General features: G+C 41.1%; 1 protein-coding gene across 7 annotated transcripts in view; it reads left to right on the top strand.

Moving 5' to 3' along the window:
- Nucleotides 1-18,851, top strand: part of GAREM1 (GRB2 associated regulator of MAPK1 subtype 1) — a 172,733-nt gene that overhangs the window by 61,080 nt on the left and 92,802 nt on the right. For all 7 annotated transcript variants that reach the window (XM_081150226.1, XM_081150227.1, XM_081150229.1 and 4 more), the window contains one exon: nt 291-431. In XM_081150226.1, coding sequence (XP_081006352.1) covers nt 291-431 — 141 coding nt within the window. The remainder of the gene's footprint in view (nt 1-290; nt 432-18,851) is intronic.

Consider the following 18,851-nt stretch of genomic DNA (forward strand, 5'->3'; position numbering starts at 1 on the left):
GTGAGCACTTAATATTTGTTTTATAATTATTGAGATAAAATGAGGCATTTGAAAATCTCTTTGTAAATAATTAAGAAACATTTCTATGGCATCTTGAGTGACATTGTCAACTTGGCAGGAATGCTTTTTTTTATTATTTTTTTATTGCTAATTCATAAGTGAACTTTATCTCCTTGGGATGAACTATCAACTTCTGCACTAGTGAAGTTTTAACTAATGTAATTGTATTGCAGAGTATGGAGTAAGCATGAGCTAATTCTAAGTTTCTTATATAAAATTCTGTTTTCTAGGAGAATGCATAGAAGGGCTGCGGGAAAACGACTACCTTCTGATTCATTCATGCCGTCAGTGGACCACCATCACTGCCCATAGCTTGGAGGAGGGGCACTACGTCATTGGGCCAAAGATAGAGATTCCGGTACATTACGCAGGTAAAACTGCTCCCGTGGGGCAAGAAGAGGGAGTGGAAGGGGACTTGAATGTGCAGATTTTTTTCTCCACGGTGAGAAAATAGGAATTGTCTATAAACTAGAGAGTACAATGACATAGAAAAAGAGAATCAAACACTTTCGTGTGGTCATTTGATCGATCATTGAAAGCTGAGATTCATTTTGTCGTAATTATTTATAATTAATGCATGTCGTTAAACGTGGATTCTTATTAGATATGAAAATTTTATAAACACAAAGAATGTCTCTGTAGTCTTAGAATGACAGTCCCTATGTATGGCAACCTCTGAGCTTCGAAGGCTCTGCATATCCCTGGGCACAACTTGAACCCTGGTTTTTGTGAACGACTTTGATCACATGATTTCACAAGGTACCGTTTCACAGATGAGCATTGTGGTCTGGTTTTAAAAGCCTTGCACTGGAAGCTCACATACCTGGACATATGCAAACGTAGCATTTAGACCACAGGCAGCCGAGATGACCTCACTGCTTTTGTTAAATCAGAATAGCTGCCTTCTCACCGCACTCTGAACCCCATTCAGCTAAACAATGCATTAATTATTATTGAACACATTTATGTGCTAGTACTGTTTTGGAGCTTAGGGTTCACCTAGTGGCTTGACTGTACATACACACATATACACATATATACAGTTTTTAAAAAAGAATTGATGTTACCCTATGCCTTCTCCGGTACTTACAGTTAATTATATAAAGGATTTTATTTTTATTATTATTTTTGGCTATTCAATTTTTCTAAAGATCTGTAGCAGGACACTTTAGTCAGTTAGCTATAAATTGTGCCACCTTAGACTGCTCGTATGTTTTTGAATGAAACCTCTACAATACCCAGGAAATTTTCTGTTTAGAAAAGGGGCTTTGCTGTATTTCTTCCCAGTGTCTAGAACAGCAGCAGATGGTACATGTTTAACAAATATTTATTGAATGAATGAATGTTTTGGTCCCCTTTTGTATTCCTAGAAATCTTTCATTGCCAGTATTACCTAGGAATGATTCAGCTTCTCACAAATCCTTCTTATTAAAAAAAAAAAAAAATTGTAAGAAAGCATTTCTCTGACCTGAAGCTTTCTCCTCTAGAATTTTATTTCTTAGCCATAGGAGTAGCCTTTTCAGAGAAAGGAGGAAGACGTAGTTGCAGAAAGTATTACTACTGTGAGACTGGGAGCCAGGCCAAAGGGGCAGAGAACGAGCCAGGCACGCAGACTGCCAGCCTCTCCTGTGCATAGATCCCACAACGGGTGAGATCCACCCTACTTTTAGCAGGCTCCAATTTCTGGTTCCTGTCTTCGTGGAAAACTAAAAAGGAAGGTATAAGATTATGCTTCATCAACATACAATTTTACCTAATCTGTTGTGTTTTTCTCTCTTAGTAGATAGTTTTAGTTTCTCTTCTAAACCCACGTGAATGTAGCTGTCAGATCAGCCCTCCCAAAGGAGAGCTTTCATTTGATCATTTCTGCAAATCTGTTTAGAGACTCGAAACTGCCACCGGGCCCTCTGACTTGTTGCTCAGGGCCTTCCAGGGCCTGGTTCTAGTCTCCTTCACACTTACCTTTTCTACTCTGAAGACTGAACCTCCCACACCAGCTAGATTCGCCACCTCACTGTTTCCTGGACATACGGGAAACTTTTCCGTTTACACCATTCCCTGGTCGAAGTTGCCTTCCTCAGCTTTGCTCTTATCAGAGCCTGTCGTTGTGTCCAGAGGGTGCAGGTGTCACCTACTGTCCCCATGTGGTCTCCTGATATACTCACTGTGTATCACATTCACTTGGCACATGTCCTCAGTCTTCCTTCAGTTAGTTCCCTATGTCCATAATTCTTCACTCACCAGTTGGACTGTACATTCCTTAACTAGTGAGACCAATTCTGAAAAGTTTTTGTGAATCCTTTGGCTCTCTACACAAAAGATATGATTCTTTATGGCTATAGACACTCGATCTAGAGATCTCAAACTTGGCTACACATTGGAATCACCAGAAAACTTAAAATGACCAATGCACAGGTGCTGTCGTCAGAGGTTCTTGTTTAATCGGTCTTGAGTGTGGACTGAGCACCAGGATTTTAAATGCTCCTCCTGTGGTTAAATTATGCAGCCATGGTTGGACATCCTTTGTTCTGGAATGGGTAATCAGTGTGTCAGATGATAATATTTCCCTGAATGCCCGCAAGTATTTGCAAATGTTTATTGTTTTGAATGTATTTTTTCTTAATTAGCAGTCATTCAGCTTCCACTGGGAAGAAAGAAATGCTGTGTTTAGCAGCTAACCCTTTATCTGCAAGGAAGATAATAGTACTGAAATGGGAAATCAGGCAGTGTGTTGCAAATGATACATTTTTTAAGCAAAATTGAAGACATGTCAAGACTAAAAAGAAACATGGACATTAAGATCCACCACTTTACATGAAAGGAGAGGAAATATAGTTAAAGAAAGAAAAACTTGAAATAAGACTGTCTTAATTCTGGCTACTATAACAAAATACCACAGACTGGATGGACTATAAACAATGGAAATTTATTTCTCACAGTTCTGGAGTCTGGGAAAGTCCAAGGTCAAGGTACCCGTAGATCTGGTATCTGCTGAAGGCGCACTTCCTGCTGTGCATGTGGCCGTTTTCTCGCTGGGCCCTCACGTCTTGGAGAGAGAGTAACCACCTCTCTTATGTCTCTTCTCAGAAAGGCACTAACCCCATTCGTGAGGGTTCCATTCTCCTCACCTAATTTCCTTCCAAATACCATAACATTGGAGATTTAAGCTTCGACATCTCATTGTAGGAGGACACAAACATTCATGCCATGGCAAGAACCCAATGGTTTATGAGATATTTGATAAGATCATTTCAAAGGACATACTGGGGTGTATTTTTTCAAAGAATTTGTTTATTACCAAGTTCAGCCCTTGGAAGAAAGAGAGCATAAAGTAAATTATGGGGACCAAAAAGATCACTTATGTCTCTCTGGTTTATTTAGTGCTGTAATTATAAATAGAAGAAACCCTCATTCAAGCATATTTTACTAATTTGTCAGAATTTCATCTAGGTTGAGATTTACCTTTTTTTGAGGAAAATTAGTAAATAATTAAAGTTAAATAAGTTTAACCTAGTAATAAATCCCACCAGCTTTGTAATCAACCCAGTTGGATTTCTGGTTCTGCCACTGACTCTCTGTATTACTTTGGGCAAGCTACTAAACCTTTCCAAACCTTAGTTTCCTCATCTGTAAAGTGGGGATAACCATAGTGCCTTCCTCTTAGGGTAGTTGTGAAGACTAAAGGAGGTACTGCAGGGGAAACACCTTTCAGGGTACTTATCACTTAGTAAGGGCTCCGTAAATGTTCATGGTGATGGTTATGATAATAACAGTAGCAAAGTGTTTCCAAAGATCTAACTCTGTTTTGTACTACTAATTACAAGTTGAATTACTTTTCTGCTTATTAAAGTAACGCTGATACCCCTCAAAATTGTTTTGGCTGCTGTTTTGTTTTTTTAACTCTTTGTTTTGAGGTTCCAGTAATATAATATATTCCCTTATACCACTTACCTAATAGTACGCATTTTTAACATCACTTTTCCTTGTTGGTCTTACGCTCTTCCTCCCATCCTCCCTCTCCTTCTCTCTGTCTACACACACACACACACACTTATTTTTTCTGAATCATTTGAGAGTACGCAGCATACATCCCTGTAATACTTCACTGTGTATTTCCTAAGAACAAGGATATCCTCTTATGTAACCGCAGTGCTATCAGCAAATTCAGGACATTTAATACTTTAATCTACAGTTCATGTTCCAGCTTTGTCAGATGCCCCAATTATGACCCTTATTGCATTTTTTCCCTCCAGGACAGCATCTAGTCTAGGACCACTTACTGTATTTCACTATCATGTTCCTTTGGTCTCCTTTAATTGGAACAGTTCCTCAGCCTTCCTGTGTTTCATGACATGTTTGAAGAACACAGGCAAGTTGTTTAATAGAACAGCCCTCAATTTGGGTTTCCCAGACTCCTTGTGATAGATTTAGGTTACGCATTTTTGGTTGGATTGCTATGTGTGTGGTGTCTCCTTCTCAGGCAATCACATCTGGAGCCGTGGATGTCCCTTTGCCCCTTATTGGTGACATTAATTTGGATCACTTGGTTAAGGTGTTGGTCTGCTATATTATTACCATTTACTTTGTGATTACTAGAATATTTGAGAGGAAAGACTTAGAGATTTTGTAAGTATGTATCCTGTTCCTTTGCTAACTCCCCTCTCCTCACCCCCTTGATGTTTCCTGTCTGATTCAATTTTTACTATAAAGGTAGGAAAACAGTACATTTCTAATTTAACTGCATCATTCCTTCTTACACTTTGTTAGTTGTCATTCTACTGTAAGGAAGAGCTTTTTCTTTTTATATATTCACTAATTAGTATCAGCATGGAATTATCGTTTCTCCATTCAGTGGGGTATAAAGTATTTCTGTCCTTATGTATTTTGATGCTCAAATTGTCTGAAATTTAGCCATTTGGGTACAAGCTGGCTTATGTATCTCTGTGACATGTGCTTCCATTTTCTTCAAGCGTGTCCTTTTCTGAAATAGGTAGCAACCATTTTTTTCAGTCAGCATACTGTTCCGGTCTGGGCCATGGCATTGTCCTGTTCCAGGCAACGCCACTCACTGTGTGGCCTCTGTGTGGCCCTTGGAATTGTGCAGTGCCCAGCCTGGACAGCCATAGCAGCTCTATTCACATATATCCTGCAAAGTAGTGAAACTCAGCATTTTTAGGAAATCACAATTCAGAGTGCTTTTCCCATGTTTATCAGAAATTTTCATGTGAAAAGAAAGAATGTCACACAGCTCTGAGAAAAGATAAATATGACTTGAAGTTCCTATCACAATTGTACTCTGATATGGTAGTAATAAGATCGCCTTATTTTATTAGATGTGCTTTGGGGGTGGGGGAATAAAGACTTTCCTCCTTCTGGCAAAATAAGTTTTTCATTTTGGATAAAAGGAGTTTTCTTGGTAGAACAAACAGTTGATTCTGAGAGAGGGAACGTGTTCAGTCAGCGTCACATATTTTGCTAACAGTGGAAAAACCACTGAAGATAAATTGGCGCAGTGTTTAGGAAAGCGATTGCTGCTTTCACACGAGTTTTATTCAGAAGGCATCTCAGATCAATTTTAGGTAAACTTCTAACTTCTCAGTGCTCCTAAGAGGGCAAATGTTTTCTAAGAAACGTACAATACAGAAATTGGAATTTTTCTCCATTTTGCTTACTTAGACCATCTAAATTACTGCCTGGCACTTTATCAGACAGTTAACTCACCCTGCACCACCACCCCCAATTAGCCTGATTTATTAAACAACAACAAAATCTGTTTAAAAAATTTTTTTTTAAACCTACTGTAACTTCATTATAGCAAGAGTTTTTAAAGATGAATGATTTTCATTTTGCAGTTCATATTTCTCTTCATCTAATTCCTTTAGTCTGTGCAGCTCTCAGAGTGGTTAGTCAAGCTACCCAAGTTGGTTACCACTAAAACTCATATGCCAGGGTCCCTCTTTACTTCTGACCCCTTCTAAGGCCTTAATCGCAATTTAGTATTCACAATTTGACATTTTTTCCCTTTTAAAACTAATATAAAGTTCAGGCTCCACAAAAACCTGGATATGCCATTACCTCTGGAATTTTATTTGCCTTTCTAAGCTCCAACTTTCCAATCTATAAAAATGGAGATTTACCTTAGAAAATGCCATGAAGATTCTCTGAGATCTAAGTGGCGTAAATGACTCAACACTGCGCCTGACATGCGATGAGCACTCAGTAAATGCTATCTCCTCATGATCACCTCTCAGGGAAGCCAACCCAAAAATACTCTATGGAGACACAGCTTTGAGAAACCAAATGGATCAGCATGTGAGGTGCCTGTGTGTCCATGGTCCATCGATTTGAGAAGTAGTGGAATTCTGACTGAGTGTATGAAAATTGAAATCATTTGATGGAATGCGTGCTGTCATCGTGGGTGAACAGATTGCTACTTGAACATAAGCATCTGAGATAAACTCCAGCCACGTTTGGCTTCTATTTTTAAATTCTCATCTTCCTGTAAATCCGGTGAATCTATAACAAGCTAAAATGATCTCAGTACTCTCCTCCTCGCTACAATATGTACAGAAATAAATGACACTAGAGCACAAGGTTGAGAAGAATTGCCTATGAAGTCCCCAAGGCCCTTACTCAGCAAGCACCTGGATTTCTATCTGCAGTGCCTATTTTAAAAAAACAAAAAACAAAAACAGACATGTAGATGTGCAGTGTCTGTCTCTCGGGCAAAATTATACTAATGTGGTATCTAACATAACCTTGAATTGTAATTACTGAACAAAAGGAAGTGTCGAAACAAGCTAATTTTATTCTCCTGGGTTGGGAGCTAAATTAGCATGAATCATCTGTTTACAAAGTAACTACTAGTGTTGAACAACACTTTGTGTACTGTCTCTATTAAAGCTTATGTGATAAATGGACATTAACCGAACTTCCTTTGAAAAAGTTCTAAACCACAAGAATAGTATGCTAAGGAACATTATCCCAGGCAGTTTTTCCAGTAATAAATATGAGATATCTAAGAACCATTTTTCATAATTGAATCTTGAGGTCATGGTTAGCAATAATTAAAATGTATTTAGTGCTTAATATGTTCTAGGCATTTTGTTAACGCAGCAGTTTGCTTTTATTTCTGCATATAACTTTCACAGCAACCCCAAGAGGTGGATTCTATTATTACCTGCATTTTGCACAAGTACAAAGTGGGGTTTAGAGATATTAAGTCTATTGGAATATTACACAGATAATAAGTGACATTTGAACCCATGGTGTGTGCCTCCAGGCCTGCTTCCTGCATCACTATTCCCCAGAAAGTGTTGGAAGTCACTTTCTACACACAAGGCATTCTCACCATCCTAGAGAAGAGAGAGCTGTCAGAATTAGCAAGTTGACTGAAGCTTTCACTTTGTTCTCCTTTCACACACAGCTCTAAGGGAAAATTAAGTAAATATATATTTATCATAACCTTTTCCACATTTAGAAGTCAGCTGCCTCCAGGTGACATTCCCATCTCTGAGTAAATTACCAGAAAGCAAGCAAAGCCAGGAAGAGCTTTCAGGATAGCCGGTGGGTGGAGAGGGCTGGATGCAGGGAGGCCTGGGGAAGGCTTAGGGTCTTTTAAGTGTGACTAAGGGAACTGGTGGTCTTCAAAAAAGGCACCTCAGTGAATAAAAGAGAGGAAATTATATTATAAAAGGGGGCTAAAAATGTGAGAAGTGAGACAGCACTCAAGGATCAGCTAATTTTGTCAAGATACATAAAAGAAAAGCCAAGAGATGGGACGAAAGTTTGAAAGGCTTTTAATAGTCTTTTTTTTTTTTTTTTTTAAGAATAATGGAGTCAGAAGACTCTAGGAAGACTGATGAGAAAAAGAAAAGAGGGGGCACTAATTAAGTACTATAACAGCTTGGTGTCTGGGAAATTGTCTTTGCCATTTTTTTTTCCTCTAGAGACATTTGTTACTCTCTCCTACTCTACTTCTTTACTTAATGATGTTATTTTTGTAGCTGATATAATATGGTGTTTGTGGTCAGAGGTTAGGTGGCTGTATCTTTCACACTTGGGTATTCTCCCTGATATCTGAACTCAAAATATAAAGAAGTTATGTAAGCGCCTAGCTTTAATAGAAGAGTAACTCAGGGGTTGTTAATAACCTTTGGTATAGCTTCCTAGTCTCCCTCCTAAATGCTTGAGAGTAATCACCCAAGGAAATACGAATTTCAGTGATATTCATGATGAGACAATATTAGGGAATTATTTTGATTTTTGTTACTGTGATACTAGTATTATAGTCATGAAGGACAATATTTCTATTTCTTACAGGCACATCCTGAATTCTTTAGGGGGAGAAATGCTATTAAAATTTATAAAACACTTAGCAAAAAACCCATAAAAATAGATGAATATATGACAAGCTGTTAGTTACTAAATCTAGGTGAAGGGCACATGGATGTTCACATTACCCTCGTTTTCTATATGTTAGGACATTTTTGTAATAAAAAGGAAAAATTTGACTCTGACGTGGCAACCAGAGACACAGTTCATTGTATTGTCGAACTCTTAAGTGGTATTCTTACCAAAGCCACTCTCCTGCCTTCCTCAAATCCTATTTATATTAGAGTCTTCAGAAATTTCTGTAAGAATGAAAGAATATTCCCCCTTCACTGGGTTGTTTCGTTCCTGTGTGAATTGTGTGTGGAAACTACCCAATGAAAGGTGAACTCAGAAAGACATGATTCTGTTCTCACAGCATGGTGGAGCCATCCAGCCAGTGGCTTCCTAGGGGGACATCGTGTGTGTGTGTGTGTGTGTGTGTGTGTGTGTGTGTGTGTAAGATTTGGGGAGAAAGAAATTTTCTCTTATTAATTTCTTCTTAAAATAAGAGCTTTATGGGAGATGTGGAAAATGGGGAACATGAGCAAATACAGTGGAAGGTTATTTGGTGTCATGTTATGTGGCTTTTTGTGATCTAAAAACATTAGTAAAGTAACTTTAATAAAAAATCTGAGAATCCCTCGACTGCTATTTTTACATTTTACCCTGTTTACTCCCAGAATGCTTGCAACTCATCTATAAACAGAAAATCTAGGACCAAGAAAATAAAACAAAACAAAAACTCTGGCCCAAAATATTGATGGTGTTTGGGGTTTAACACTCCTGGGCTGCTGTTTTCTATTTCTTTCCTACTTATGTGTTGGTACTGAATGGAAAGTTGGTACTTGAAAGGGATAACTGTGGTTCAAGTATATTTTAACCTATGAGATAATGTGATTAACATCAGGTGGAAAGTTTGAACAAGCTTCCTGAAACCATACTGTTAATGGAGTGTTTATAGCATGGGTGGGGACAGGCTCGCCTTACTTCATAATTTGATTTCCATTTTGAATTTGTACCTCTAAGAAGTAGTGTGACCTTTTAAAAGGTTCCCTTTCAGCTTTTAGGAATTGCTCTGAGTTTTGTTTTTTGTTTTTTCTTTGAGGAAAACAGACTTAATAATGCCTTCCAAAACTGATTGCTATGCTGGTAAAACTTTTTGAAGCCACTCTACTCCGTTTCTAAGAATTGGAACCACTTACCTTTATGTCTCACTCTCCGGTGTGCTGGCCTTCTGTTAAACCACTTACCCATCTGGGTAGTTGTCGGGTGTACTCAAACGCAGAAAAACAACGAACCACGTGTACCAGGCAAGCTCCTCTGACATTTAGGGCAAGAGGAGAGATGATTCACACACTTCCATGTGCGTCTTTAGAAAGGTATACATCGCCAGGGCCTCCGACTTGTTGGAACTGGTTTAGAGAACATCCTGGGGTTTGTTCCTAATAGTGAGTCAAGCCAGGGAATGAGCGTGAGACAAGCAAAATAAACACAGAGCTTTTTTTCTCCAGACGGTTAAAAATCACTGTCGGGAAATGAAATGTAGAAGGCACGCACATTTGAAATATCCCGTTTCTCCCTCCGTGTCTTTTGCATTTCCCGAGCTTAGTACTCAGTTATGTTTCCCTTGTAGCCCTTCCCTACATCTCGTCACGGTGCCTTTCTTCTAGTGAAGAGACTGGCCACCTTGGGGGGAAGTTCAGTCCTCTGGCCACCTCCAGACCCTGCAGCGATTGCGAGTCAGGTCCTGTTGGCGCCGTCTCCACAGGCCCTGTCGAAGCTGCTGGCCCTTCCCGCCTCGTCGCTGGGTCTCAGCTCTCCGCAGACCCGAGTGCCTCCTCTTCGCCTCCAGCCAGCCGTCCGTGCTGTTGTCGGGTTAGCTTTTCTCAATGGTGGCTGCGATTTGACCACTGGTCTGGGCTGTTTAGAGGCAGCCCCCAGGCGAATGCAGACTCCCAACACAGGGCCCTTCTGAAGCCTGCACCCGAGGCCTGGGGTCAGTCCATTGGACGGAGAGTGATGGTCTTCAGTAGACACCCTGCTGGGCGCCAGCCCCCCACTGGGCTCTTTGTTGTTCCTCAGACAGGCCTCCCACCCCCACTTCTCGCTGTTTCTCGTACTTGGAGGGCTCACATATCAGTCACCACCCAGTTGCGAAATCCTACCTCAAATCCCACCTTCCTCAAGAAGCTTTTCCTAATTTTCCACACCATGTACATAGGTCAGGTCCTTTCTCATCCTTCGGCTCTGGAATCTCTGTAACAATTTGTGCCCAAGAGTGTTTATGTCCTGCTCTTACTCTTCTCTCTACCAAAGGGCCCTTGAGGACGGTCCTGCCTCTCACAGAATCTAGCACAGGCATGAATCGTTTAAGGGCTCAATAAATATATATATGTTAAATATGTTTTATTGATTTTAGAGAGAGAGGAAGGGACAGGGAGAGAGAGAAACAATGATCAGCTGCCTCCTGCACGCCCCCTACTGTGGATGGAGCCCACCACCTCAGGCACATGCCCTGACCGGGAATTGAACCGGCGACTTCTCCCTGCATGGGATGACACTCAACCAGCTGAGCCACACCGGCCAGGGCTCAATAAATATTTTTGACCAAACTGAAATTGACTGAACTTTAAAGGACAAACTCTTTTTTCAGTAGGTTTATAAAGATGCCTGGGGAAGAAGTCTGGTTTCTTGTTCCCTTGGAGCAGGCAGATAACAGCTCTGAGCCCCTACTTGGTTAGTAAGAGCAGCGATTGTGAGTGCTCTAATATAGGCACAGGCGAAGAAATGCCTCGGAACTGTGAGTCAGGAGACAAGGGAGGAAAGGGAATTTTAGACAAAGTACAGCTTGAGCAAAGGTTTGGATCGTGGGCAGTAGTGAAGATAATTTAAATAGTTTGTCAGATAGAGGGGGAAGGAGTATTTAGAAAATAAGGTTAAAAACCTAGCTTGGAACAAAGGTGAAGGAATTTAAATTCTAGGATGACTAATGGGAACTGTAATCTCTGGGCCTTGCGGGGGGAAGGGATCCCTCACATAATCTTCATTTTAAAAAGATTACATGAGGCCACCACACTTTCTGCCCCCCACCCCCCTCCTGGTTTGTAATGGAGAATGAGAAGAAACGGAACAGAAGGTTGCTGAAATAGGCCTGATGAAAGATAAGGCCCGAATCAGGCTAAGGGAAACGCTGATGAAGTAGAAGTTGATATCTAGATGCAAGGAAAGAGGAAAGATATTCTGCGATTTGTTTTGTGGTGGCTGAGCCCATGCGTCACACTGAAACATGATCTCATTTAATCTTAGAAACTGTTCTTTTCTACATGAGGAAGCCAGGGCTTTGAGGTCTTAGCTGAGGTCCTACAGTCAATAGGTGGTGAAGCCGAGATTCATACCCAGAGCCATTCGGCTGCGACACCTGAGCACTCACCCTGAAACCTGCCCCAGTGGCCAGATCACAGAGTCCTCAGAAGCCTCCTGGGCTTGGTGTGTATCCCGTCAGCAGGGAGTTCTCTCCCATGACATTATATTTGTGTTTTGGATATAACCCTTCGGCAGCAGGTGGGGCTGACCACTTGTGACTAGCAAATTGCATAAGTAAGGTGGAAATAAAAAAATAATACATTCTATTGTTCCTTGGGACTGTGCTAGAGCCTCACTCAGGCAGGCTGGGTGAATCAGGAAGGGCATCAGCTCAGGTGTGAGAAAGCATTTCCACTGAGGCTGTCATTGTTCTTGCTGTTTTCCATCTTTCCTTTACCTTTAACCTTCTTGTCAACAGTAGATGTATATGGTGTTCTACTCATCTGGCTCTCATCCTTCTGCTTTTCTAGCAGGAAAAGTTCACACGTCCTATTGGGGCGCCACACAGACCGGTCTTCTAGGTGTTTCGAAGGTGTAAACAGGTAGGGGAAAGAGCAGTGCTTTTATTTGAACAAAAACCCCATGTCTGGATTAACAGTGCAGAAGCTAGCGACATGGAAAAAATAGACATTTAATCTGAACAGCAGAATTCCTGGCGTATACAACTTCAGTGTACCTCCTGGATACACACACTTACACACATCGTTGAACAGTGAGTGAGTAGCCTTTATTTATTTATTTATTTATTTATTTATTTATTTATTTATTTATTTATTTATTTATTTAAACCCTCGCCCAAGGACATGCTGAGAGAGAGAGAGAGGGGTGGGGGGAATTGATCAGTTGCCTTCCGAATGTGCCCCAGCTGGGGATAGAACCCACAACTCAGGCATGTGCCCTGACCGGGAATGGAACCAGCAACCTTTCAGTGCACAGGATGATATTCCACCAACTGAGCCACTCCAGCTGGGCAACAAGTGAGTAGCCTTTTTTGTGAGGTGGTAGAAGGAAAATCAGATGCCATATTTTACCTGTTGTGGGAACCATTAAGAAGTTATCTTCTCTATAATGCTGTGGCTTTGGCGAGTTCCCACGTGGCAGCCACTGAGCATGTTGCCGTGTAGAGGGGACGATGTCCACCAGTGCTGCTGGTGTGCTGTCACCCCTGGACCACTAGTCTTCGTGCTTGACCAGCGGGGCGGGGCCACACTGGCCCAGTAGGAAAGCTTGACCTTGAATGACATGGGCTTTAAGACACTGAGATGTCAAAAGACACCTTGGGTCAGCTCTGGGATGCCTGGCAAAGACTCAGACTCATCCCTCCCTCCCTTATGGCAAAAGAAAGCACAATAAGGTACTGCCACTTTCATTAGAGTCAGGAACAAGACGAGGCTTCCCACTCTCACCTCCACTCTTCGGCAGCTGTCTTAGTCTGTTCCGGCTGCTATAACAAAATACTACAGACTGGGTGGCTTATAAACAACAGATTTGTTTTCTCAGTTCTGGTCGCCTTCTGGTGAAAACTCTCATTGTGTCTCACCCTCTGTCCTTCCTCAAATAGGGAGGTAGGGAGCTCTGTGGGGGTCTCTCTTATAAGGGCACTAATCTCATTCATGAGGAGTCCATCCTCATGGCCTAAGCACCTCCCAGAGGCCCTACCAGCCTTTTACATGTGTCTGCTGCTTTATCGTAAGCTCTTGGATATTTTATCTTTGTACTCTTCACAGTACCTTGCAGTGTGCCAGGTACACAGCAGATGCTTAAATAGTTGAACAGTTTAATACATGAGCAAGTAGTAAGGTACATGTCTTTTACCATTTAGAGTTGTTCCCAAAGGCACATTATACAGAACAGTTTTATTTTTAGAATCATTCAGTGATTTTCTTTTTGCCTTTCAGCCTTTACTTTTTTATCTTCCTCTATCATCTTGATATTATATATATATGTATACATATATCTGCGAATGTAAAGTTTGTTTATGCTGGAGCTATATTGTTTTGCTTGAATCTAAGGAAGGGTCTAGCATAAGGTGAGTAATTGAGTATTATCAGTTTGGGTTAAATAAGCTAGTGGTAGAATATTAGCATATTATATGGGCACATGCCATCAAGGAGAATATTACTTGGCAGGAGGTGAGAGTTAGTCGTTGATCCAAGAACTCCTAAACTTGTATCTACAAAAGCAACCTGTAAATTGAAGGAAGCTTTTTAATCCCTGTATAAATACAGAACAAGAAGTGGGTTGGTATGCGACGACAGAGCACAATGTACAAAACTGGCTAACTGCCAGAAAAGGAATTTAAGAACCATGTGGCCTCACATGGTGACAGGGTGTCACCTTTCTAACATCTACTTGAATGTTCCTCATGTCCTTGAAGACCATGCGTGAAACATCTGATAGGAAATTCATGGTGTGAACACTGGGTCCATATCCTTCAGCAGAAGCTGGAACATTTCACCTGTGAGAATTCAACCCAGTCTTATCGCTGTTGTTTATGAAGCTGCTGAAATCGTGTGCTAGGGTTTAAGCATCAAGGCTGTCAATCAGGTTTATAAGTGCATCATCCATCAGTAATGAGCACTGTGCTGCATGGTTTATTCAGGATGAATACCTATCTGTTCATTTGCCAGAAATTCTTATCTGTAGCTTTATAAGGTTTTGAAGACTGATTTACAAAAATAATATAGGAATCTTCTCATAAATTACAGTAAATCTGGTTCACTGTAAAGCAGATGATGGAAAATTACCAGGTTCCTCTGAAGGTTAAAAACAATGAGGGTGACACGTAGTGACCAACCTACGGTCTTCTTATGGAAATAGGCACTTGTGGGCATCTAGAGCATATTGTGTGACATCTGGTCCATTTTGGCTGCTTCTTCCAGGTGCCTTATTTTCTTTTTTTTCTTTTTTCTTTTTAATATATCTTTATTGATTTCAGAGAGAGGAAAGGAGAGGGAGAGAGAGAGATAGAAACATCAATGATGAGAGAGTCATTGATCGGCTGCAGCCCACAACCTGGGCATGTGCCCTGACCGGGAACCGAACCCCTATCGCCTGGATCCTAGGTCGATGCTCAACCGCTGAGCCGCGCCCGGCCAGGCCAGGTGCCTTATTTTCATGTGGCTTTGCTTGTGAAAAGGTATCCCCTTAAGACCTGAAAAATTCACTTGTTCTCACTGTTTCTCATCAGAGTCTTAAGATGTGAAGAAAGAAAAAATATAGATTTTTTTATTTCTAATTTCACCAAATCAGAAAAGGAAAGTCGCCTTTATCTTCTACACCATTTTCCACTTGTTTCTGTGAGTGGAAGTGTTCCTGTTCCCTGGAGAACTCAGCCAAGGAGACTTAGGAAGTATTGAGCCCATCTGGAAGCGCCCCTTTGACTCAACCCCCTGAAGAACGTGGTTGCCAATAGACTGCTTTGCACTTTGAGTTCCACATCTTGTCTACTGTATACCAAGGTTCTCATGACTCTATACCTATTCCATGGTAGTGGAAAGAAATCTCCTCTCCCCCAAAAGGAACCTAGTTTTTACCTAAGTAGATAGTATTTCCTTCTATTAAAGCGTGTCTATTAAGACAGGAAGAGTTGAGTTTTTACATTCTAAATAAGAAATGGGGTTATCTTCCAAATTGATACAACACTTTTCTATGTCTCCTCCAGCTAGGGTATTTGACTATTTAGTTTTTCATTTTCAAGTTGAAGATAAAAATTCAGGTTTTTATCTACTTTATCAAATATGTTTCTTCTAATAACTACTAGGATTACTGCTGTAGGAGGGAAATTGGCGTAAGAACAGTGAGCATAGGAGTGAGGGCGAGGAGAGAGCTGTAACCAAAGTGAAGCTGCTTGTGTCTGTGTCTCCCACCCCCCAAATAAAAGGTGGCATGATACTTAATTTTTTCAATAACGACCCATGCTCTCTTTTCTGCAAGTCCTTGGGGGATACCTTTTCTGTGTTAAAATTCTGACCTCCTGCCCCATTTCCTGGTAGAGCAAACCCAAGCCAAATCCTGTGGCCATTCAGCTGACTAGGCCAGTTTAACCAGTATTCCCAGCCTTGTTGACATTGCAACACTACACTAGAGAGCTTTGTGTGTGGTTCTTTTCTGTGGTGGAGATACAGAAGGCAGGTGTGGGTGCTTCACAGGGTGGAACTTGCCCCTCTGGGATGACTCACTGGGTGCCGCTCTTTGGGTGTATATTGTCAGTACCCCCTTGCTAGGAGGTGGTTTGCTCTCAGAGGTATAGCTCCTAGGGCTCTACTCATACAATTCTGTGTTCAAATCCCTGGAAACATTCCAAGAAGGTAATTGCTCTCTACCTTCTAAAAATCAATAGGATTGGGTGTGTCTTTTCCTAAGCTGACTCTTTCATGTTATGTCGTTTCTCAGAAGTAAGACACAGATTTGTTTTGTTAAAGGGTAGTGTAGGTCACATAAAGGTCTTGGGTTTTGATTTAGAAGAGAGACTTTTATGTATATGCTTGTGATTCTGATAAAGGGTGGTTTAGGTATAAAGATATAATTCACTTTATTAATACATAATAATCTTGGCTATAAATGTTCTTTGTGTCTGTGCATCATTACATACGTGTGTGTGTATGTATATGTTTATATGTATGGACATACATATACATACTCACAGAGGGATATATGAAAGTATGGTCACCAAAATGTCAATGTTGGCTATCTCAAAGTAGTGAGATTTCAGCTGATTTAAAAAACAAACCTACCCAAACCAAAGCCCACCTTTAACTCTATGTCTGTATCTAACAGCTCTTCAACAAGTCATCTCTACTCCTTACTCACCTTATAACTCATTGTGGTTTGACCTTTGATCTTACAACTTTTCTGAAATAGCTTTTACTAAGGTCCTTAGTGTATTCCACTTTCTCCATAAAGGACATTTTCCATTCCTTCCTTTGCTGGATCTTTGTACCACATTTGAAACTATTTGTGTTTTTCTCCTTGAGATTCAGGACCACTAGGCTGACAGGACATCACCACATGCTCCTGGCCCCTCTCCATCTTTCTCCCTCTCAGTGTCACCTACCCCGTGGTGCTCCGTGTCACCCAGAGTGCCATCCATGGCTCACTTCTCTTCCTCCCTGAGATACGTCTTTAGGAGTGTCCCACTCAACGCGGTAGAGCTGATTCTAAAGTCACCTTCCGCCCGTAAACCTGCTCTTCCTCCTGTATCCTGTTCGGTGGCATCGCCACCCAAGCCAGAAATCTGGGAGTCTTCCCACGGCTGCATCCCCCACGTCCTGTGATTCAAAGCCCCACTGAGTCTGTCTTCTCTGCATGTCAAATGTGTCCTTTTTAACAAACATGTTCCTGCTGCCCTAATTCGAAACCTTTTCGTTTTTTACTTGGAGTAGCCTTTTGAACCTTTGCTTTGTCCCCCTGAAGTTTGCTGCCCACACTGTAGCCAGAAAGTCATCAGTATTTAAGCCACACAGTATTTTTAATTTGACCACCTTACACCTTTGCTAAAAAATCCTTTCATGGGTCGCCAGGCCGACGAGCGAAAGCCAGTGTGACAGAGAGAGGTGCTCTGCGTCCAGTCCTGCCTGTACGTCTCCGCGGCATTCGTTGCTGCTCCGCGCTGTGTCCTTCCTTTGGCCGTGCCCTCCTCTCGGCCTGCAGGGCCCGTCCGTCATCTAGGGAGCCTCTTCCGCTGCTTCCCGGTGCTCCTGTCACACTCTGTCTCTGATGTTGCACTTCCACCTTTTCCCCAGGACATCTTGGCTTCTTTGAGGGCAAGTACATCTTTGAATGATACCTTTTCCCCAGCACATCTTCAGTTCTTTGAGGGCAAGTATCTTGAGTGCCTATCAGAGGATCTGGCGTGTATTAAGACAAATCTTTAGATCAATGATATGTTTATATGGCTTGGATTGCTAATAAGAATTAGGATATACTAAGGTTGTAAACAGCAGGTAGTTAGTTTACATTGGCCTCTGTCATTGGTAGCCAACCTAAATGGTGAAGGTGACAGGAATTGAGCTTAACCAGTTTATTTTTATTTATTTATTTATTTTAAATATATCTTTATTGATTTCAGAGAGAGGAAGGGAGAGGGAGAGAGAGAGATAGAAACATCAATGATGAGAGAGTCATTGATCGAGCCCACAACCCAACCCGGGCATGTGCCCTGACCAGGAATCGAACCCCGATCGCCTGGATCCTAGGTTGACGCTCAACCACTGAGCCACGGCCAGCTGGGCGAGCTTAAGCAGTTTAAACCGACATACTCAATATTTAAACTTCCCTTGTTATATGCACTATGCAATTTTTAATTTACCTTGAAATTTTAAATACAAGAGAAATAGAAATTTAGGAATCAAGAGTGTGGCTTATAAATTCAGGAACATTGGCTTAAATAATTTCACAAAACATGGTTGTAAATATTAGGAGCTATGCTCATGGTGAAAATTAATCTTATACTTTCATAATCATGTCGATATAACTGTGTGGTCACATTTACTTTAAAATTGCCACAGGTAATTTCATCAGGTAGTGAAAACTTTCATTTTTTTTTAGCACCGATATAAGTAAAATTTTGTCTTCTGTTCTTTCTGATGATGTTTATAGCAACTCACAGTTCAAAGAGAAGGTTATCTTGTTTATCCCCCAGAGCTCACAGTTGAAGGAAGTGAATGACACTTGTAGTTAGCGTCAGGCCCAGGGCTGGTGGCCAGGCCACTGTTTGCACAGCCTTCTCATTATTTTCTACGTGATATGGCCAAATCCATATCCAGGGAGAAAGACGCCAAACGGTGACTGTGTCAGAGCGATGCTGGAAGAATTCGCTGATGTTATCGTTGGTTTCTTCTTTATGTACAAGGTGTCCTGTGATGTGGTTGAGTTCATCAGGAAATAATTGAATAAGAAGTCTTTACTTTGAATGATACCTGGTCCAACCACCCCCAATCGTTGATATTTTCAACTGAAAGTATTGATTATTAGCAACCATACAATTGTCATTCTCTCATTTTAAAACTCGGTGGGGGCTTGACATTTTATATATATATCCTGCAACAAATAAC

The sequence above is a fragment of the Miniopterus schreibersii genome (assembly GCF_964146895.1).
Source record: "Miniopterus schreibersii genome assembly, chromosome: 10".
NCBI lineage: Eukaryota > Metazoa > Chordata > Mammalia > Chiroptera > Miniopteridae > Miniopterus > Miniopterus schreibersii.